The sequence below is a fragment of the Vigna angularis genome, chromosome 1 (genome assembly GCF_016808095.1).
Source record: "Vigna angularis cultivar LongXiaoDou No.4 chromosome 1, ASM1680809v1, whole genome shotgun sequence".
NCBI lineage: Eukaryota > Viridiplantae > Streptophyta > Magnoliopsida > Fabales > Fabaceae > Vigna > Vigna angularis.
Genome location: NC_068970.1, coordinates 58,987,951 through 59,003,728, shown reverse-complemented (window position 1 = coordinate 59,003,728; position 15,778 = coordinate 58,987,951). Strand labels below are relative to the sequence as shown.

At 33.6% G+C, this 15,778-nt stretch overlaps 1 protein-coding gene across 1 annotated transcript; it reads left to right on the top strand.

The window, feature by feature from the left end:
• The first annotated feature begins 4,851 nt into the window (after positions 1–4,851).
• On the top strand, positions 4,852–11,299 carry LOC108342944 (cellulose synthase A catalytic subunit 6 [UDP-forming]). Its single transcript, XM_017580889.2, has 14 exons — positions 4,852–5,460; positions 6,143–6,338; positions 6,431–6,663; positions 6,770–6,872; positions 6,959–7,139; positions 7,494–7,760; positions 7,900–8,245; positions 8,341–8,478; positions 8,709–8,834; positions 8,926–9,138; positions 9,230–9,503; positions 9,605–9,801; positions 9,894–10,244; positions 10,328–11,299. Exons 1-14 carry the CDS (start codon positions 5,380–5,382, stop codon positions 10,913–10,915), a joined length of 3,294 nt encoding a protein of 1,097 aa, XP_017436378.1. The 5' UTR covers positions 4,852–5,379; the 3' UTR covers positions 10,916–11,299.
• Positions 11,300–15,778: the final 4,479 nt, after the last annotated feature.

Sequence of the window (15,778 nt, the reverse complement as noted above, 5' to 3'; positions counted from 1 at the left end):
AACACTTACTTTAATTGATTTTTTTTAAAACAAAATAAAATGTTTAGAACAATGTAATTATTTAAATGAATAATACATACAATGTAGATTTAAGAAAAAGAGTAAATTTAGAAATTGGAAACATGTTTTTTAGTTTGAGAAATTGTTATAGTATAAATTTAAGTGTTTTTTAAACATAAAATTCTCACTGAATTATCTTACATGTTTTTTTTATGTCACATGACTTTATTATTGGTATTTCTTCTAAACAAGGCATTTCATTTTATATTCGTTGAAAGAAATCATTGCATAATCACCAAAAATAATTTATTTATCATTCCATTTATATATAAACATATTTGTGCATTATGAAAGGTAAAAAATAGATAATATCAAACTCATTTATGTAATTATATGGATAATTAATGATTTATTCATTATTTTTTCAAAATCAATAAATTGTATTAACAATCTAAATGAAATCAAAATAAACCCAATCATTTTTTCCACAATTGTATATTTCTTAATTAAAAATGTTAATCTTGTTATGCAAAAAGTATTCAAGCCAAAGCTAAAAATAACAATTTAATTTAATACAATTTTTATACTAAATCTACATAAAATTGCAATTAATTTTTATGTTGAGGAACTATAAAGACCCTAACATATACATAATCACATTAAATTATATAAAAACGCTTTTAGTTAATATTATAAGTATGTCTATGTCACCACTCTAGCTCATTTAACATTGTAATGAAACAATATATCACATCACTTTTATGTAAAAACCTAATAGAATTTTATTTATAATGAGTGATTCATATGTACTATTAAAAGATTTAAAGAATGAAAAACTGCTAATAATTTAAAGTAATAAACCTTCTATATATATATATATATATTTATTTAGAATATCACAATAACATCAGTTTTTTATACTTTCATAATATTTTAAGTATAGTTTTAAAACTTACATCTAAAATAATTTTAACTACCTGAGAACAGAAATTGTTTTACCTTAAAATAATAAATATTAAAAAAAATGCCTCTGTAATTTTTTATCAAATCATTATTTATTTATAAATTTAATAATAATAGTGTGATAGGTGAAAGGAAAATTAAATAGATGTAGGTTTCGTGCAGAGTGTGACGCTAACTTTAAAGTGGGTACGACTATAGGACTTGACTTTACTATTAACAAAACCTTGATTTATTAATTAATAAATATTGTTAATTAGTTGGAAAAAAAAATAAACATAAAAATATCATGTTTTCAATTGATAATTAATGTTTAATAAAATAAAAGCAGATAATACTGATTCATGGCACTATTATGAGAGTCATCATACCAAAATCACCATCACAGTTGTTTTTTCGTGACGTGGACTACCTTTTATGAATCACGAAAACGACATTTTTTAATTTATTTTTTATCTTTTATTCATCATTCTATTAAAATATCACCACCGACAGGGGAAGCTGCCCATGTGGCATAGAAGTAGTAACAAATATTCTAATAAAAAGAGTAAAAAAATAAAATAAATAAATAAATAAAATAAGAGGAAACCACCCTGACGTTATGCCAATTATTAATTTAATTTGTTGTGTTTTCTTAATTAATTAAAATAAAGAAAGTAATTAAGTTGCTCCACCAAAAAAGACATGTTTTACATTACATTCACATTGGATCACTGTTTTACTCAATTACCTTATTCCATAACACAATTAATTACATTACTGGTTTAGGATAATATGGGTTTTCATAATTAAGGTAATCAGATTACCCTATTAGGATAATATAATTATAGACTTAAGTAATATTTATTATATTGAGTAACTATTTTAAAACATTACTATTTTTTAGTTTTCAAAATTTTTTATACTCACAGTTTGCCACCCAACATGCAAATCAACATACACACTATTATTATAACATATTAAATTAAATTAAATATACAACTGTATCAACTAAATCATGTAATAAATATATGATGATGCCAAATATTTGTTCGACTTGATCCCGTCTAGTTAAAAATAAGTGTAATCTTTAGAAGAAAATAATTATAATTTTATATCGTGTTTTAATTTGATTTTCTTAACTTGTATTTTTTCTAAGAAAAAAAAAGCTTAAAATGATCTGATATTATTAATTATTATTATTAATTAGTTAATTGAATTTGATAGTATCTATCTAAAAAAGCGATGTTAAATTCTTACTATTTAACTGCCTAAGAAATTTTACACTATAAAATATATATTAAGATACGATTTTAATTAGAATAATATTATAAAACAGAACAATGATAGAAAGAAGAAGAAAAAAACACAATGACCAAGACTTCCAGAGATTGGAAAGCAATAATAAATGGTTTATTTTTTTTGGTGAAGAAGAACAGCTGGAAATTATGTGTGATTTGAAGTCATATAAGAAAAGTTGAAAAGAGAATATTGTGAAGGACAATTATGAATGGGTTGGCTAACCCACGTTACTGGTTAAGAATTTAACACAAATTATAACTAAAAAGTTAACAATTAAGCTTAGCCAATGGACCCAAAGTCAATCAAATACATACATCTAACCCAACAACTCCAACCCTTCTACTACAGGATATACACTCAAATTATTATATATAATATTATTATTATTATTATTATATGTTAAAAAAAATCTAAATACCAACAATTTATAGTCTAATTATTAATTGCCTTGTGGAATACTCATTTTGGTTATCAAATTTTCTTTCTTTCGTTTCTTCTTTTTTTTTTTCAATGAAATTCACCAAGTTATTAGTCTTGTTTGAACTAGTCTTTTTGATACGTAAAATGAACTGGTACATTATCATAATTATTTTTATTTGATAATAAATCATTACTGACATTGATGATAACATTTACTTGTGATTTATCGAATTTCTTATATTGTATATTCAATCAATAACGATAAGTATTGAAAGGTAAATTGAAAGACATAAATAGAACATTTGCTAATTAGAAATGAAAATTTTAAACAAATGTTATGAAGTAAAGTAAGAACTTTTAATTTGGTTTTTGGAGAAAATAATGTAAAGAATAAATGCATTTTTAACCTTATATTTGAGATCCCAAAGCAAGTGTTCACTTGCTTCATGAGTCAGCTTTGACAATAAATGTGGAATTATTTTTTAAGAAAAAAAAGCAATAAAATGAAAGCACATTGTATATGTTTTTGTTAAATAACTTTGCAATTTAAAATGTGCTGCAGTTGGTATTTGATTTCAGTAAAACGAAAATGTCAACTACAGAGTGTTACATTTCTGGTTTGTGTTAATCGCACTTAAAGGCTTATTGTTTCTGTGTCAAGTTGCAGTAATTTAATTAATTAACTAAATAATTTTTTTCTTTTGACAGCAATTAGGTTAATTTTCTTCTCACTGCACATGCATGTTGAATGGAATAAAAAAGTTGACATGTTCTTCTTGTCCAAATGGTATGTTAGGGGTCAATAAACTATTGCCATGCTTCATTTTATATTAATCTCTGCCATTCTACGATTTGATGTAATTAATATATTTTATACTTTATAGTTTCTATGATCTCAAACATCACACTATATAGTAAATGTAAGTTTACCAAACTGATAAATAATAATAAGTATACGAAGCACGATCCATAGCTTGTGCAAGAAAAATGAAATAGTTACATTCGTATAGAATTAGCCAATAATTAAAGTTAAAATGATTCCTATGGTTCAGGAGTTCAGATTATTAAATATTTTAAACATGATTTTTGTTGAAGGTGTTGGGATGAAAAAAAATCTACATTTTTTTTCTGGTGCATAGTTGATGAATTGATTATTTTTTATTGGTAGTGGGGAAAACATAATACTTATAATATTATTATTAATTAGAAGGTTGGGATTCTTGTAGATTTAGTTCAATGTAACATGCAAAAATTACAATATTATAAACATCATTAAAGTAAATAATAAATTAATAAGAGAAACAATATTAATTTGCAAAGGTATAAATTAATAAGTAGGAAAAGGTTGAAAGCATGAATGAAAAACTGAAAATGTGGAACTGAAGATCAGAAGTGAAAGGACTGAGCTCAGAGAAGGTCCTTTACATTCACAACACAGACAAAACACTATGTTCTGCGACAAAGGTATATCAGAAACACATAAGGGAGAAATCTTGTTTTAATTTTTGAATTTTTGTTAACTTATAAGATACGTTCCAGAATTAAATTTAAGGACAGAATATAAAGATAAACAATGTAAAATGAAGTTTATTAATTTTTGAAGTAAATAATTGCAGTAACAACATGGTTTGACTCTTCGTACCAGAAACATACACAAACCCAATTTCATCATGTGTAGAGAGAGAGTGTTTTGTTTTGTTGTGTTGTGTGGAGTGTATAGTTGTAAAGAAGAACCGCGTGAGATAATCCTACTTGCCAGTTCCTTGCCAACCCTTTTCTCTCTCTTTCTATTCCAATCTAACAAATGCCAGTCAATTCTGATCTCACCCCAATTACAAAATTAAATAATATTATTAATATCAAGATTCATTTTTTAAAAAAATTAAGAGACTGGCTTTTCCAATTTTACCACAATTCTAAACCAAACACACCTTCGCCGACGATTTTTCTTTTTTAATGCAAATTACGCTTTAATGTAATAAATTTGTTGGCTTTAGCATTATTCACCAAACTCCGGTGGGTCACAGCCATCGCCACCACCACCCCGAATTTGGCCCCACCTACCACCTCACTCTTTACTAACTCCAACTCCTAACTCATTCATTTTCATTTTTTTTCTTCCTTTATTTATTATTTGTTTTTTATTATAATTTCGGTGTGTGTGTGTGTGTTTTTTTCCTCTTTTTAATAATCCCAGCTTTGATTACTTTTTCTCTCGATCTCTCTGTCTCTCTGTCCCCCCCCTCCATCTCTCTTCGCTCTTGTGTTGTATCTCCTTCTCTCTTACGCGTCTTCATTTCCACTCACACACAGACACATACACTCTCTCTCTATATATCCTCTTCTCACCACTTTCTCTCTCTAAAGCATTGGCACGGATTAGGACCAGCCGACGGTGGCTATCTTCTCAAGGAATCAAAGTGCACACTGCACGCACAACCCCAACGCAGTTCTCTTTTTCTCTCTTTCTCGCTCTATTTAAAAGAAAAGGAATTGTGTTTTGGTGTTCTTTTTGTATTTTTGCCCGCAATTGGGAATTACGTGTGGGGGGAAAAGGAGAGATTTTGGATCCGGTTTTGGGTTTTGGTTTTGTGTGGGGGAAGTGGGTGTGATGTGGGGGTGTTGAGCAATGCAAGAGTGAATCTTTTTCTTCTGAAGCGAAGAGGGTTCTGTGGATTTGAAGAACGACGAGAACACTTGTGAGTTCAAGAGACAGTTATGCACACCGGAGGTAGACTCGTTGCTGGTTCCCACAACAGGAACGAGTTTGTGCTCATCAATGCCGATGAGAATGGAAGGGTAATCTCTATCTATCTCTGTTTTCATTCATCTCGTATGGACTGTATAGGGTTTTTCGGACTTTTTGGTCCTTATATTTTTTGTGTTTTTTTCTCTCTCTCCCCCCGATCTCATTTTCTCCCTCTAAAAGTGTCCATCTTTCGTGTATCTCTCACTGTCGGTGGTCTCCTGGAACAGTTTAATGCCGCGTCTGAGGTTATCTTGTTCTTGTTTCAAGCTATTAGTTTATGAAGAGTGGGTTCATTTTGTCAACAAATTGTGAATTGAAAATTGGAGTTTTGGGTGATGAACCTCAGATTTAATTGATCGTGGTGCGGTTTGAGGGTTGACCCTTCTGGAGTGTGTCCACAATGTGTGAACATTTTTTTACTTATTGTGTGTAGTTTCTCTCCTTATATCAGTTGAAGACTGGTTGATTAGTGAGGGTGGAACAATTACCAATTGTCTTATCAGTTATTTGAACTTAAAGATTTGATGTTGATATGGTTCGCTTTGAAAAGATCAATGGCGTGTATGTGAATTAACTTGTCTCTTTCCCCGACTGTGACTTGGATTTGTACGACCTTAGTTGGGTAGGATTTTGTCAATGTGAAATGCAATCGGGTTGTTTAGTTTCTCAAGGGATTGTAAATCAAGCGCTAATGACACTGAACTCTTGTTTTCGTTGTTTGTTTCTGCTCAGATTAAGTCTGTTCGAGAGCTGAGTGGACAGATATGTCAGATTTGTGGGGATGAGATAGAGGTCACTGTGGATGGGGAGCCCTTTGTTGCTTGCAATGAGTGTGCTTTCCCAGTTTGCAGGCCTTGTTATGAGTACGAAAGGCGCGAAGGAAATCAGGCTTGTCCTCAGTGCAAGACTAGATACAAACGTATCAAAGGTGAGATTGGTTTTGTGTTCCTTGCCTTGACTCTGGTATCTTGTTTCCGCTGTTGAATTTTTTTTACATAACTACCGATGAATGAATTGCAGGTAGTCCCAGGGTTGAAGGTGATGAAGATGAAGATGGTGCTGATGATTTGGATAATGAGTTTGATTATGGGGATTTTGATGCTTTGGGCACACAGCCAATGTCGGAATCCTTGTATTCTGGTCGTCCTAACACTGGACGAGGTTCTAATAATGTATCTGGCATTGCTACAAACTTGGAGCATGGTTCAGCCCCTCTCAATTCTGAAATACCGCTCCTAACTTATGGGGAGGAGGTAGTTTATCTTCGAATTTTCAACTTGGCGGGTCTGATTGTCTTTCTAGTGGGGATCACTTCACCCGGGGAACTGACTAATGAATTACCGTGTTTTACATTTATAGGATCCTGAGATATCTTCGGATAGACATGCGCTAATCGTTCCACCGTATATGAATCATGGAAATAGAGTCCATCCAATGCCTTATAGCGATCCATCTATTCCATGTAAGTGCTTTACAATTGTCTACTTCTGCATTGTTAAATTGCCTTGTGTGTACATATTGTCAACTGGTGTTTCTTTTGTTATGTAGTGCAACCCAGACCCATGGTTCCCAAGAAAGATATTGCTGTGTATGGGTATGGAAGTGTGGCTTGGAAAGACCGCATGGAAGAATGGAAGAAAAGACAAAGTGACAAACTTCAGGTGGTGAAGCATGAAGGGAGCAACGATGGAGGTTTTGGCGATGACTTTGAGGATACTGATTTGCCCATGTAACTCTTGAACTCAACATTTTATATGTGCTTTAACTAAGTTTCTTATTATGCTACATAAATGGAGTGGATGCTAGAGCACCTCTTTTTATAACATCAAACCCAATCCGTTTTGCATTTGGATGACATTAAGACTCGAAATCAATGTGCTTTCAATAAGCAGTTGCTGGATTCATGCATGCGTCATATCCATGCAATCTTTTGTTTTATTTGTGTGGTATTAAAGTATATGTGTGTTCACTTGGGGAAACAGAATGAAAGTTTGACTAGAATAGAATAATTACATTTCTCTAATTTTGTGACATATATTTTTGCATTGTGTGTTAACAATTTTTTATAAATATGTTGTACCAGGATGGATGAAGGCAGGCAACCTCTTTCTCGAAAGCTACCCATCCCTTCAAGCAAGATAAATCCTTACAGAATGATTGTAGTACTCCGTCTTGTAATCCTTGGGCTTTTTTTCCATTATAGAATTCTCCACCCAGTTAATGATGCATATGGATTGTGGTTGACATCAGTCATCTGTGAAATATGGTTTGCTGTATCATGGATAATGGATCAATTTCCAAAGTGGTACCCAATACAGCGTGAAACATATCTTGATCGCTTGTCACTCAGGTAATTGTGCTTACCAACCACATCTGATGATTTTTTTTTATTTCGTCACTTGCATTTATTCTGTACCCAGGTATATCTCATTCTATTTTTTCATGTTTAAATTCTAGTTGCTCAAGATTGCTTTTTAACAATGCTGCAGGTATGAAAAAGAAGGGAAGCCATCTGAGCTGTCCAACATTGATGTCTTTGTCAGTACTGTCGATCCAATGAAAGAACCTCCATTGATCACAGCAAACACTGTTCTTTCTATCCTTGCTGTTGATTATCCGGTTGACAAAGTGGCATGCTATGTGTCAGATGATGGTGCTGCTATGCTTACTTTTGAAGCACTGTCTGAGACATCTGAATTTGCTAGGAGATGGGTTCCATTTGTTAAGAAATACAATATTGAGCCACGGGCACCAGAGTGGTATTTTGGTCAGAAGATGGACTATCTGAAAAATAAAGTTCATCCAGCATTTGTCAGGGAAAGGAGAGCAATGAAGGTATCAACCTTTTCTATGACGAAATTTGCTTGTTGTGCTGAAAGATGCAAGCCTTTGACTCTGCTAATGGTCGTTTTTTATTTTCGTTCTTGCAGAGAGATTATGAAGAATTTAAGGTGAGGATTAACAGTTTGGTGGCAACTGCACAGAAGGTTCCTGAGGATGGATGGACCATGCAAGATGGAACTCCTTGGCCGGGGAATAATGTGAGGGATCACCCTGGCATGATTCAGGTGAGAAGATATATCAGTTTTTAACAGACCAAAATTAGTTTTTGCATATGATGTTTGCCGAGTTTCTGGTGAGATGATGTCCTCCTTGTTTAAACAAATTCCTTTGCGTGATGTTCAAACTAATTTACTTTATGCCACTGTCCTGCTTTGGCTAGAGAATTGGAGTTCTAGTCGCCAAATTTTCACTAACTTCTGGGTTAGAAATGCTGACATTCTTTCTTATTTTACAGGTTTTCCTTGGGCAGGATGGTGTTCGTGATGTTGAAGGAAACGAGCTTCCACGCTTGGTCTATGTTTCTCGAGAAAAGAGGCCTGGCTTTGATCACCACAAAAAGGCTGGGGCAATGAATGCTCTGGTAAGTATCGAGTCACTTTTATTTTGGTTCATTCTCAATCGATGGGCCATTGGCCTTAATAACTTATGTTGTGATGAATAACTATTTGAAGGTACGGGCATCAGCAATTATCACAAATGCACCCTATCTTCTGAATGTCGATTGTGATCACTACATAAACAATAGCAAGGCACTTAGAGAAGCTATGTGTTTTATGATGGATCCTCAACTTGGGAAAAAGGTTTGCTATGTGCAATTTCCTCAGAGATTTGATGGAATCGATAGACATGATAGATACTCAAACAGAAACGTTGTATTTTTCGATGTAAGTTTTGTGTTCCCCTATTTTTGCCTGTTTAAGTGTTTTTCTTTCAGTCCTTTAGTATGAAAATTGCTAAATCACCAACTGAAAACAGATCAACATGAAAGGATTGGATGGGATCCAAGGTCCAATATATGTCGGAACTGGATGTGTTTTCAGAAGGTATGCACTATATGGATACGATGCACCTGCCAAGAAGAAACCACCGAGCAAAACTTGTAACTGTTGGCCAAAGTGGTGCTGTCTGTGTTGCGGCTCTAGAAAGAAAAAGAATGTCAACAATAAGAAAGAGAAAAAGAGGAAGGTGAAGCACAGCGAAGCATCAAAGCAGATACATGCACTTGAAAATATTGAGGCAGGGAACGAAGGTTAGAATTTTTAACCATGTGGTTGTCCTTGCAAATACAAATGAAAATGGATACTGTGAGAAATGTCCTTAATATCATAATACCATATGAATTCTCTTTAGGAGCCAATAATGAGAAGACGTCGAATTTGACTCAAACAAAGTTGGAGAAGAAGTTTGGACAGTCTCCAGTATTTGTAGCCTCAACACTTTTGGAAAATGGTGGTGCACCACAGGGCGTCAGTCCTGCATCACTTCTAAAAGAAGCCATCCAAGTTATCAGTTGCGGTTATGAAGACAAAACTGATTGGGGAAAAGAAGTAAGTATTATTAAACTTTGGTAAATCGTTTTTGAAAACTGTTCTTGTCTTGCATAACTTCCTCGTACTCATAATTGTTGGGTTATTATCAGGTTGGATGGATCTACGGTTCTGTGACAGAGGATATCTTGACTGGATTTAAAATGCATTGCCATGGTTGGCGGTCTGTGTATTGCATCCCGAAGCGCCCTGCATTCAAGGGGTCAGCACCTATCAACCTTTCGGATCGTTTGCACCAAGTTCTTCGGTGGGCTCTTGGGTCCGTCGAGATTTTCTTCAGCAGACACTGTCCAATCTGGTATGGCTATGGTGGTGGGTTGAAATGGTTGGAACGATTTTCCTACATAAACTCGGTGGTATATCCCTGGACTTCTCTCCCATTGCTTGTCTACTGTACTCTACCTGCCATATGCCTTCTCACTGGAAAATTTATTGTACCCGAGGTATGCTTCAATATACTATAATAACAAGCACTTGAAAGATATAGAACTTGTTACTGACATAAAATGTTCCGTCTGAAATGCAGATTAGCAATTATGCGAGTCTTGTGTTCATGGGGCTCTTCATATCCATTGCAGCAACCGGCATCCTGGAGATGCAATGGGGCGGTGTCTCCATAGACGACTGGTGGAGGAACGAACAGTTTTGGGTGATAGGAGGTGTGTCTTCCCATCTATTTGCTCTATTTCAGGGTTTACTGAAGGTGTTGGCTGGTGTGAACACAAACTTCACGGTGACATCAAAAGCAGCAGATGATGGAGCATTCTCAGAACTGTACATCTTCAAGTGGACATCACTGTTGATTCCTCCAACGACATTACTAATAATGAACATTGTCGGGGTGGTTGTTGGAGTGTCAGATGCCATAAACAATGGATATGACTCATGGGGACCGCTGTTTGGTAGATTGTTCTTTGCTCTGTGGGTGATCATTCATCTCTACCCCTTCCTGAAGGGGTTGCTTGGGAAACAAGACAGAATGCCAACCATAATATTGGTTTGGTCAATCCTTCTGGCGTCGATCTTGACTCTGCTGTGGGTCAGAATCAACCCGTTTGTGTCAAGGGATGGGCCTGTGTTAGAAATTTGTGGATTGAATTGTGATGAGTCGTGAATAAAGAAAAAGGTTGGTGTTAGTTATTTTTGAGGTACACTGGTGTTGTTGAAGAAACAGTGGGATGGAAGTTTTTATTTTTCGGGTGTGTAGAGATAAAAAGAGGAAGCAGGGGAGAGAGGGGGCTGACACATTGTTACCTTGTAATAGGGGTTTTTCATTTATTCTTTCATTATATTTTCTGTGGCTTTTAGTGTTATTCTCTTTCCAGTTTCATGTATTATAAGAAAGAGGCATTGAATGATAAATTATTCCCTCTCCAACATGGGGGATCTGCACTCTCAACAATCACCTGTCATATTTTAAGGTATGCTTCTTCTTCTTCAAAACCTTTTCGTCATTTGTAATACCGTCAACTATGGATATTCTTATTCTTATTCCTCAGATGATGTCTTCTTTTTCTCTTATATCATTCCACATTCACCAATCATGTCTTTTTCATCACGCCTGTCTTCTGGATTTTACCGTTTCTATTTTCTTCCTATTAATAACTTCCAAGGAAGATCATTGTCCTAACATTAGTTAGTAGATAAAATGAAATATGTTGCACAAAAAGGATACATGAAAAGAGAGTGAATATGTTGCAAATAATCGATTTTATTCAATCAATTGCACAAAATAATTGAATATTTTGTGTTTTTGTACTTGTTTTAAAGTTAAAAAATGTCACCTAATCAATTATTACACCCACATGTTGGGATCTATCATTCTTTTTTCAAATATTTTTTTTATATATAGGTGAATAAAAAATATATATAATAATATAAAATATTTCCTCATCACTACTTCAATTGACTGAACAGGATTCAGTTTTTATTTATTTTATTTTTCATCACTGTCAAACAAAACAAATATTCTGACAATACGAGAAAAAGTAAGCAAGGGGTGTAATAAAGAAAGGGTAATAAAAAAATGACACAATCCATTCCTTTTTATTAACGGGAGAGAAATGTGTGCAAAATCATGAATCCAATTGTTATTTAAGCAAGTACTTACTCGGCCCATAATACCTTTAGTAGTGGAGTGTTACTCCCTTCACCATTACACACACTGCTTTCTACACTTTCCAATTCCTCTTTTGTTCCTATAAAATATTTAGTTCATGGTGTTTAAAATGTATTTATCTTCACCAACATCCACCCATTGTATCAATGTACCTCCACATTCAAGCACTTCCACGAAAATCAGATTTTTCTTGCTTCTTCTCCCCTCTAATTGTACTATTGTGGTGGTCGAAGATGGTCCAGTGGTGGTGCCAAGGAGAAGGTTCTCATGTGAATACAGAGTTCGATACCCTTAAACAGATACGAGGTATCTATAGGACACTTAAATGGATCTCGGAATTCGTCGACGGATATCGACATCCGTTGAGGGGTAAAGGGATATCAATATCTGTGGATGGATTTCGAAATTCTTTTAAGTGCTTTATGGACACCCCATATCCTTTTCCACCTTTCGCGTTTTTCTTCTTCTTCATTTAACACATAACAAAGGCACATAGTAGGATCCAACACATGCACAACACCCAGTACACACACAACATATGTTCACAGAGAACCTTGACGAAAATGGGTTATTGAGGAAAGAGGAAGAAGAGAATAAGAGAGGAAGAGAGAAAGTAAAAGTGTGGTGTGCGGTTGAGTGAATAAGAGAATAAAAAATTAGGGTTTTAAGAAAAAGTTGAGTGAATAAGAGAATAAAAAATTAGGGTTTTAAGAAAAAGTTGAAAAAGGTAAAGGGTGTGGGGGTGTGACGTGTGGTTAAGTGAATAAGAGAGTAAAATATTAGGGTTTTAAGAAAAAGTTAAAGGGTGTGGGAGTGAGGGTGTGGTGTGTGACTAAGTGAATAAGAGAATAAAAAATTAGGGTTTTAAGAAGAAAGTTTAAAAAGGTAAAAAGTAAAAGTAAAAATGGTATTTTTGGAATTAAAAAAAATTGAAGGTATAGGAAGCAATGGCAGTGGAGAGAGTAAAAATGGGTTTGAATTCAAAACACTTACCCTAGTTAAGTCCGGAATAAAATTTAAACATTTTGCAATTTACACTCCCTAAATGCTATATTCACTCTTCTTTCCTTTACTTTTACTATTTAACAAAGGTACAAATTCTAACGGTATTCTGTACATTCTGGTTGTCAACTCAATCTTACTTCCCAATTTCCTGTCTTCTTTCTATTCAATTACCAAACTTTTACTTTAATTTTTCTTCATTGCAATTCAATCTATTCAATTTAGCTGTTTGATAGAATCGCCGAATGAAACTTGTGCATCGTGCATATTTTCCAAAAAAAGGTCAATTTCTCATCGTATTTGAATTTCAAGTCAATTCAAACCGATTGCAATTCGAAGAGATTTTGAAACGATCAAATGTGGAAATATAAAAGAATTATCAGTTCAACTGGTTTATTAAATGTTGATTTACCCTTGATTCCCATTTTTTTTTTATTTTCAGTTGAAGTATTTTAGTTAATAATCACAAAAATATAACATTTTCATTTTACATAATTTTATAAATATTGAGGAAAGCGTTACTAATACTGTCACTATTGTTGGTCGGTCTGGTTAATTTTTATATGTAATGAAGGTAAAAAACGAACTACCTTTTATATGTATGAATTGGGGAATGATGAGTTTTAGAGATGGTGGAAAAAAACTTTTCGCAAACACATTGTGGGCATGCTGAATTCACACGATGATATAAGTTCCTTGCAAAAATAAATATTTTTGGTGTTGTATAACACTTATCATAGGGAATTTGAAGGAGCTGAGCAATGGTGACGTGATTGTTTTACACCATTGCTTTGCTTCTACGTTCGAAATTCTCTGACTTGCATAAGCGTATATGCTTCGTTTCCAATGAAAGCGCGTTTAGTGAATGAAAGAGAGAGAGAGAGAGAGAAAAATTGTAAGAGCTTGTTCATAAATTAACCTTTTCATTATTTTTATATAAAGAAAACAAGTTTACTTAGTCAATGGTTTCAGACAATCGAAACCAGAACATAAACAATTATTGCGTCAAACTTTTTTTTTTCTTCTAAACATAAGTAAAAGTAAAAGTCTCACTATAAATTACTGAGGAGAAACATACAAACATGAAAAGCCTAAGAACTTATTACATTAAGATTTTAGGTCGAAAATATCATTATACTCATTTATTTATTTATTCATAATTGAAGTAATTAAGAGTATGGATAAAGAAAGCAACAATATCTGGCATTTTTCATTTGGGTTATCTGTGAAAACAACTTGAACAGATTTGAAGTTTTCCAAGAGGACTCTTTCCTGAGAAAAATAAAAACATTTTTTTGTTTAAAAAAGGACAAAATCATATGAATGATAAATTCCATATATCTCCATCAAAGTCTGTTCCAAATTCTACAGAAGCAACTATTATTAATGTGTGTCTGATTTCTTGACTTGGGTCAATCCAAACAGAGCAATGATAAAAAAAATAGTAAAGTCTCAAACCGTTTCGGACTTTCCACGTATTCAAACGAAACCCTTACAGACCAAGTTTTGCTAATTCTAGTAACCGTTGGATCGACTACTGATAAGTCAAAGATGAGATGATAGAGAGCAATCGAACGGTCAAAGATGCATTAAAGTGAAGAATATAAGAATACCAGGTTCATGGAACCAACCTCGTGGTTTCTGTCTAGGTGGTATCGTTTTTTTCTAAATTAAAACTCACACAACACGTACCCACAAAACACGCTAATATAATTTGTTTTGTCGAGCTGCATAAAACACACGCATATGTATATAATTGTTAAGTGAGTTCAAAGGGTTTAACACCAAAATCCAATGGCAGAATCACCTTCTTCTTCTTCTTCTTTGCCGAGCGTGAAGGATCATAACATGATGATGACTGAGTCTGAGGTTGACGCAGAGCAGAAGCTTATGCAGCTCGGCGGTGGAGAGAAGAGCAACAGCTTTAGAGGAAGCAAGCGGAGCAGAAGCAAGGGTGATGAAAGTTTAAGTGATATTATAATGGCGAAAATACAAGAGATTTTCGGGAATGATATTGAGGTTTTTCCAACGAAGAAGCAACGAAGATACCGATCTCTTGTGAGTATTTACATGGTCACAAGACCTGTTAATGTTAATGCTGCAAATCACACAAGGGTGAAGGCATGATGAGAAAGTGACAGTAAAAATTGGAACTTGAGAAATAGTTATGGTTTCTTTTTAATAATTTTCAACTGGGTCATTCCCAGATTTTTCTTTGTAGAAAAGCTTCTCTAGCAACTTCATTCTGAAATGTCCTAAATCTATTAACAAGGCGTTCTGTCAGATTGTGCATATTATAATGTACTCATCTATCTGTTTGCTTGCGTTTCATATTATCACATTGGTTCACTAGCATGAATGTTTAACGTAACTTTGTAGCTCCTTCTGATAGTAATCAACTGTTTTTTTGTTTAGTTTTATGCACAAAATATCAATTAAAGAAATAGATATTAAGTCTAGTTCAATTTTCTATAATAAATTCAAAATATTAAAAAGTGGACTTTAATCATAATTTAATCTTTTATACCAAAGAAAAAGATTTCTGAGATGTATAGTCTCCGCATGCAATATGGTGTGTTTGTGAATGGAGAAAGGCTACGAAAGAATGAACGTGTAAATCATGGTAGTAGTGATTTATTAGTTTGTTGTGTTATTGCAAAATGTAAATTAAGGGTTTAGAAATTTGGGTTATGAAGAGTGGATACATATAGTGATGAAAGTTGACGGAGATAGACACTTTGATCCTGCTCTCTGAGTGTAATTATTAGAAGCTTCATTTTACACTTAAGCTTTTGCAATTTCATTAACACCTTCGTCTTCGAAGGAGATTCACATGAGTTTCAGAGTTTCAACAAT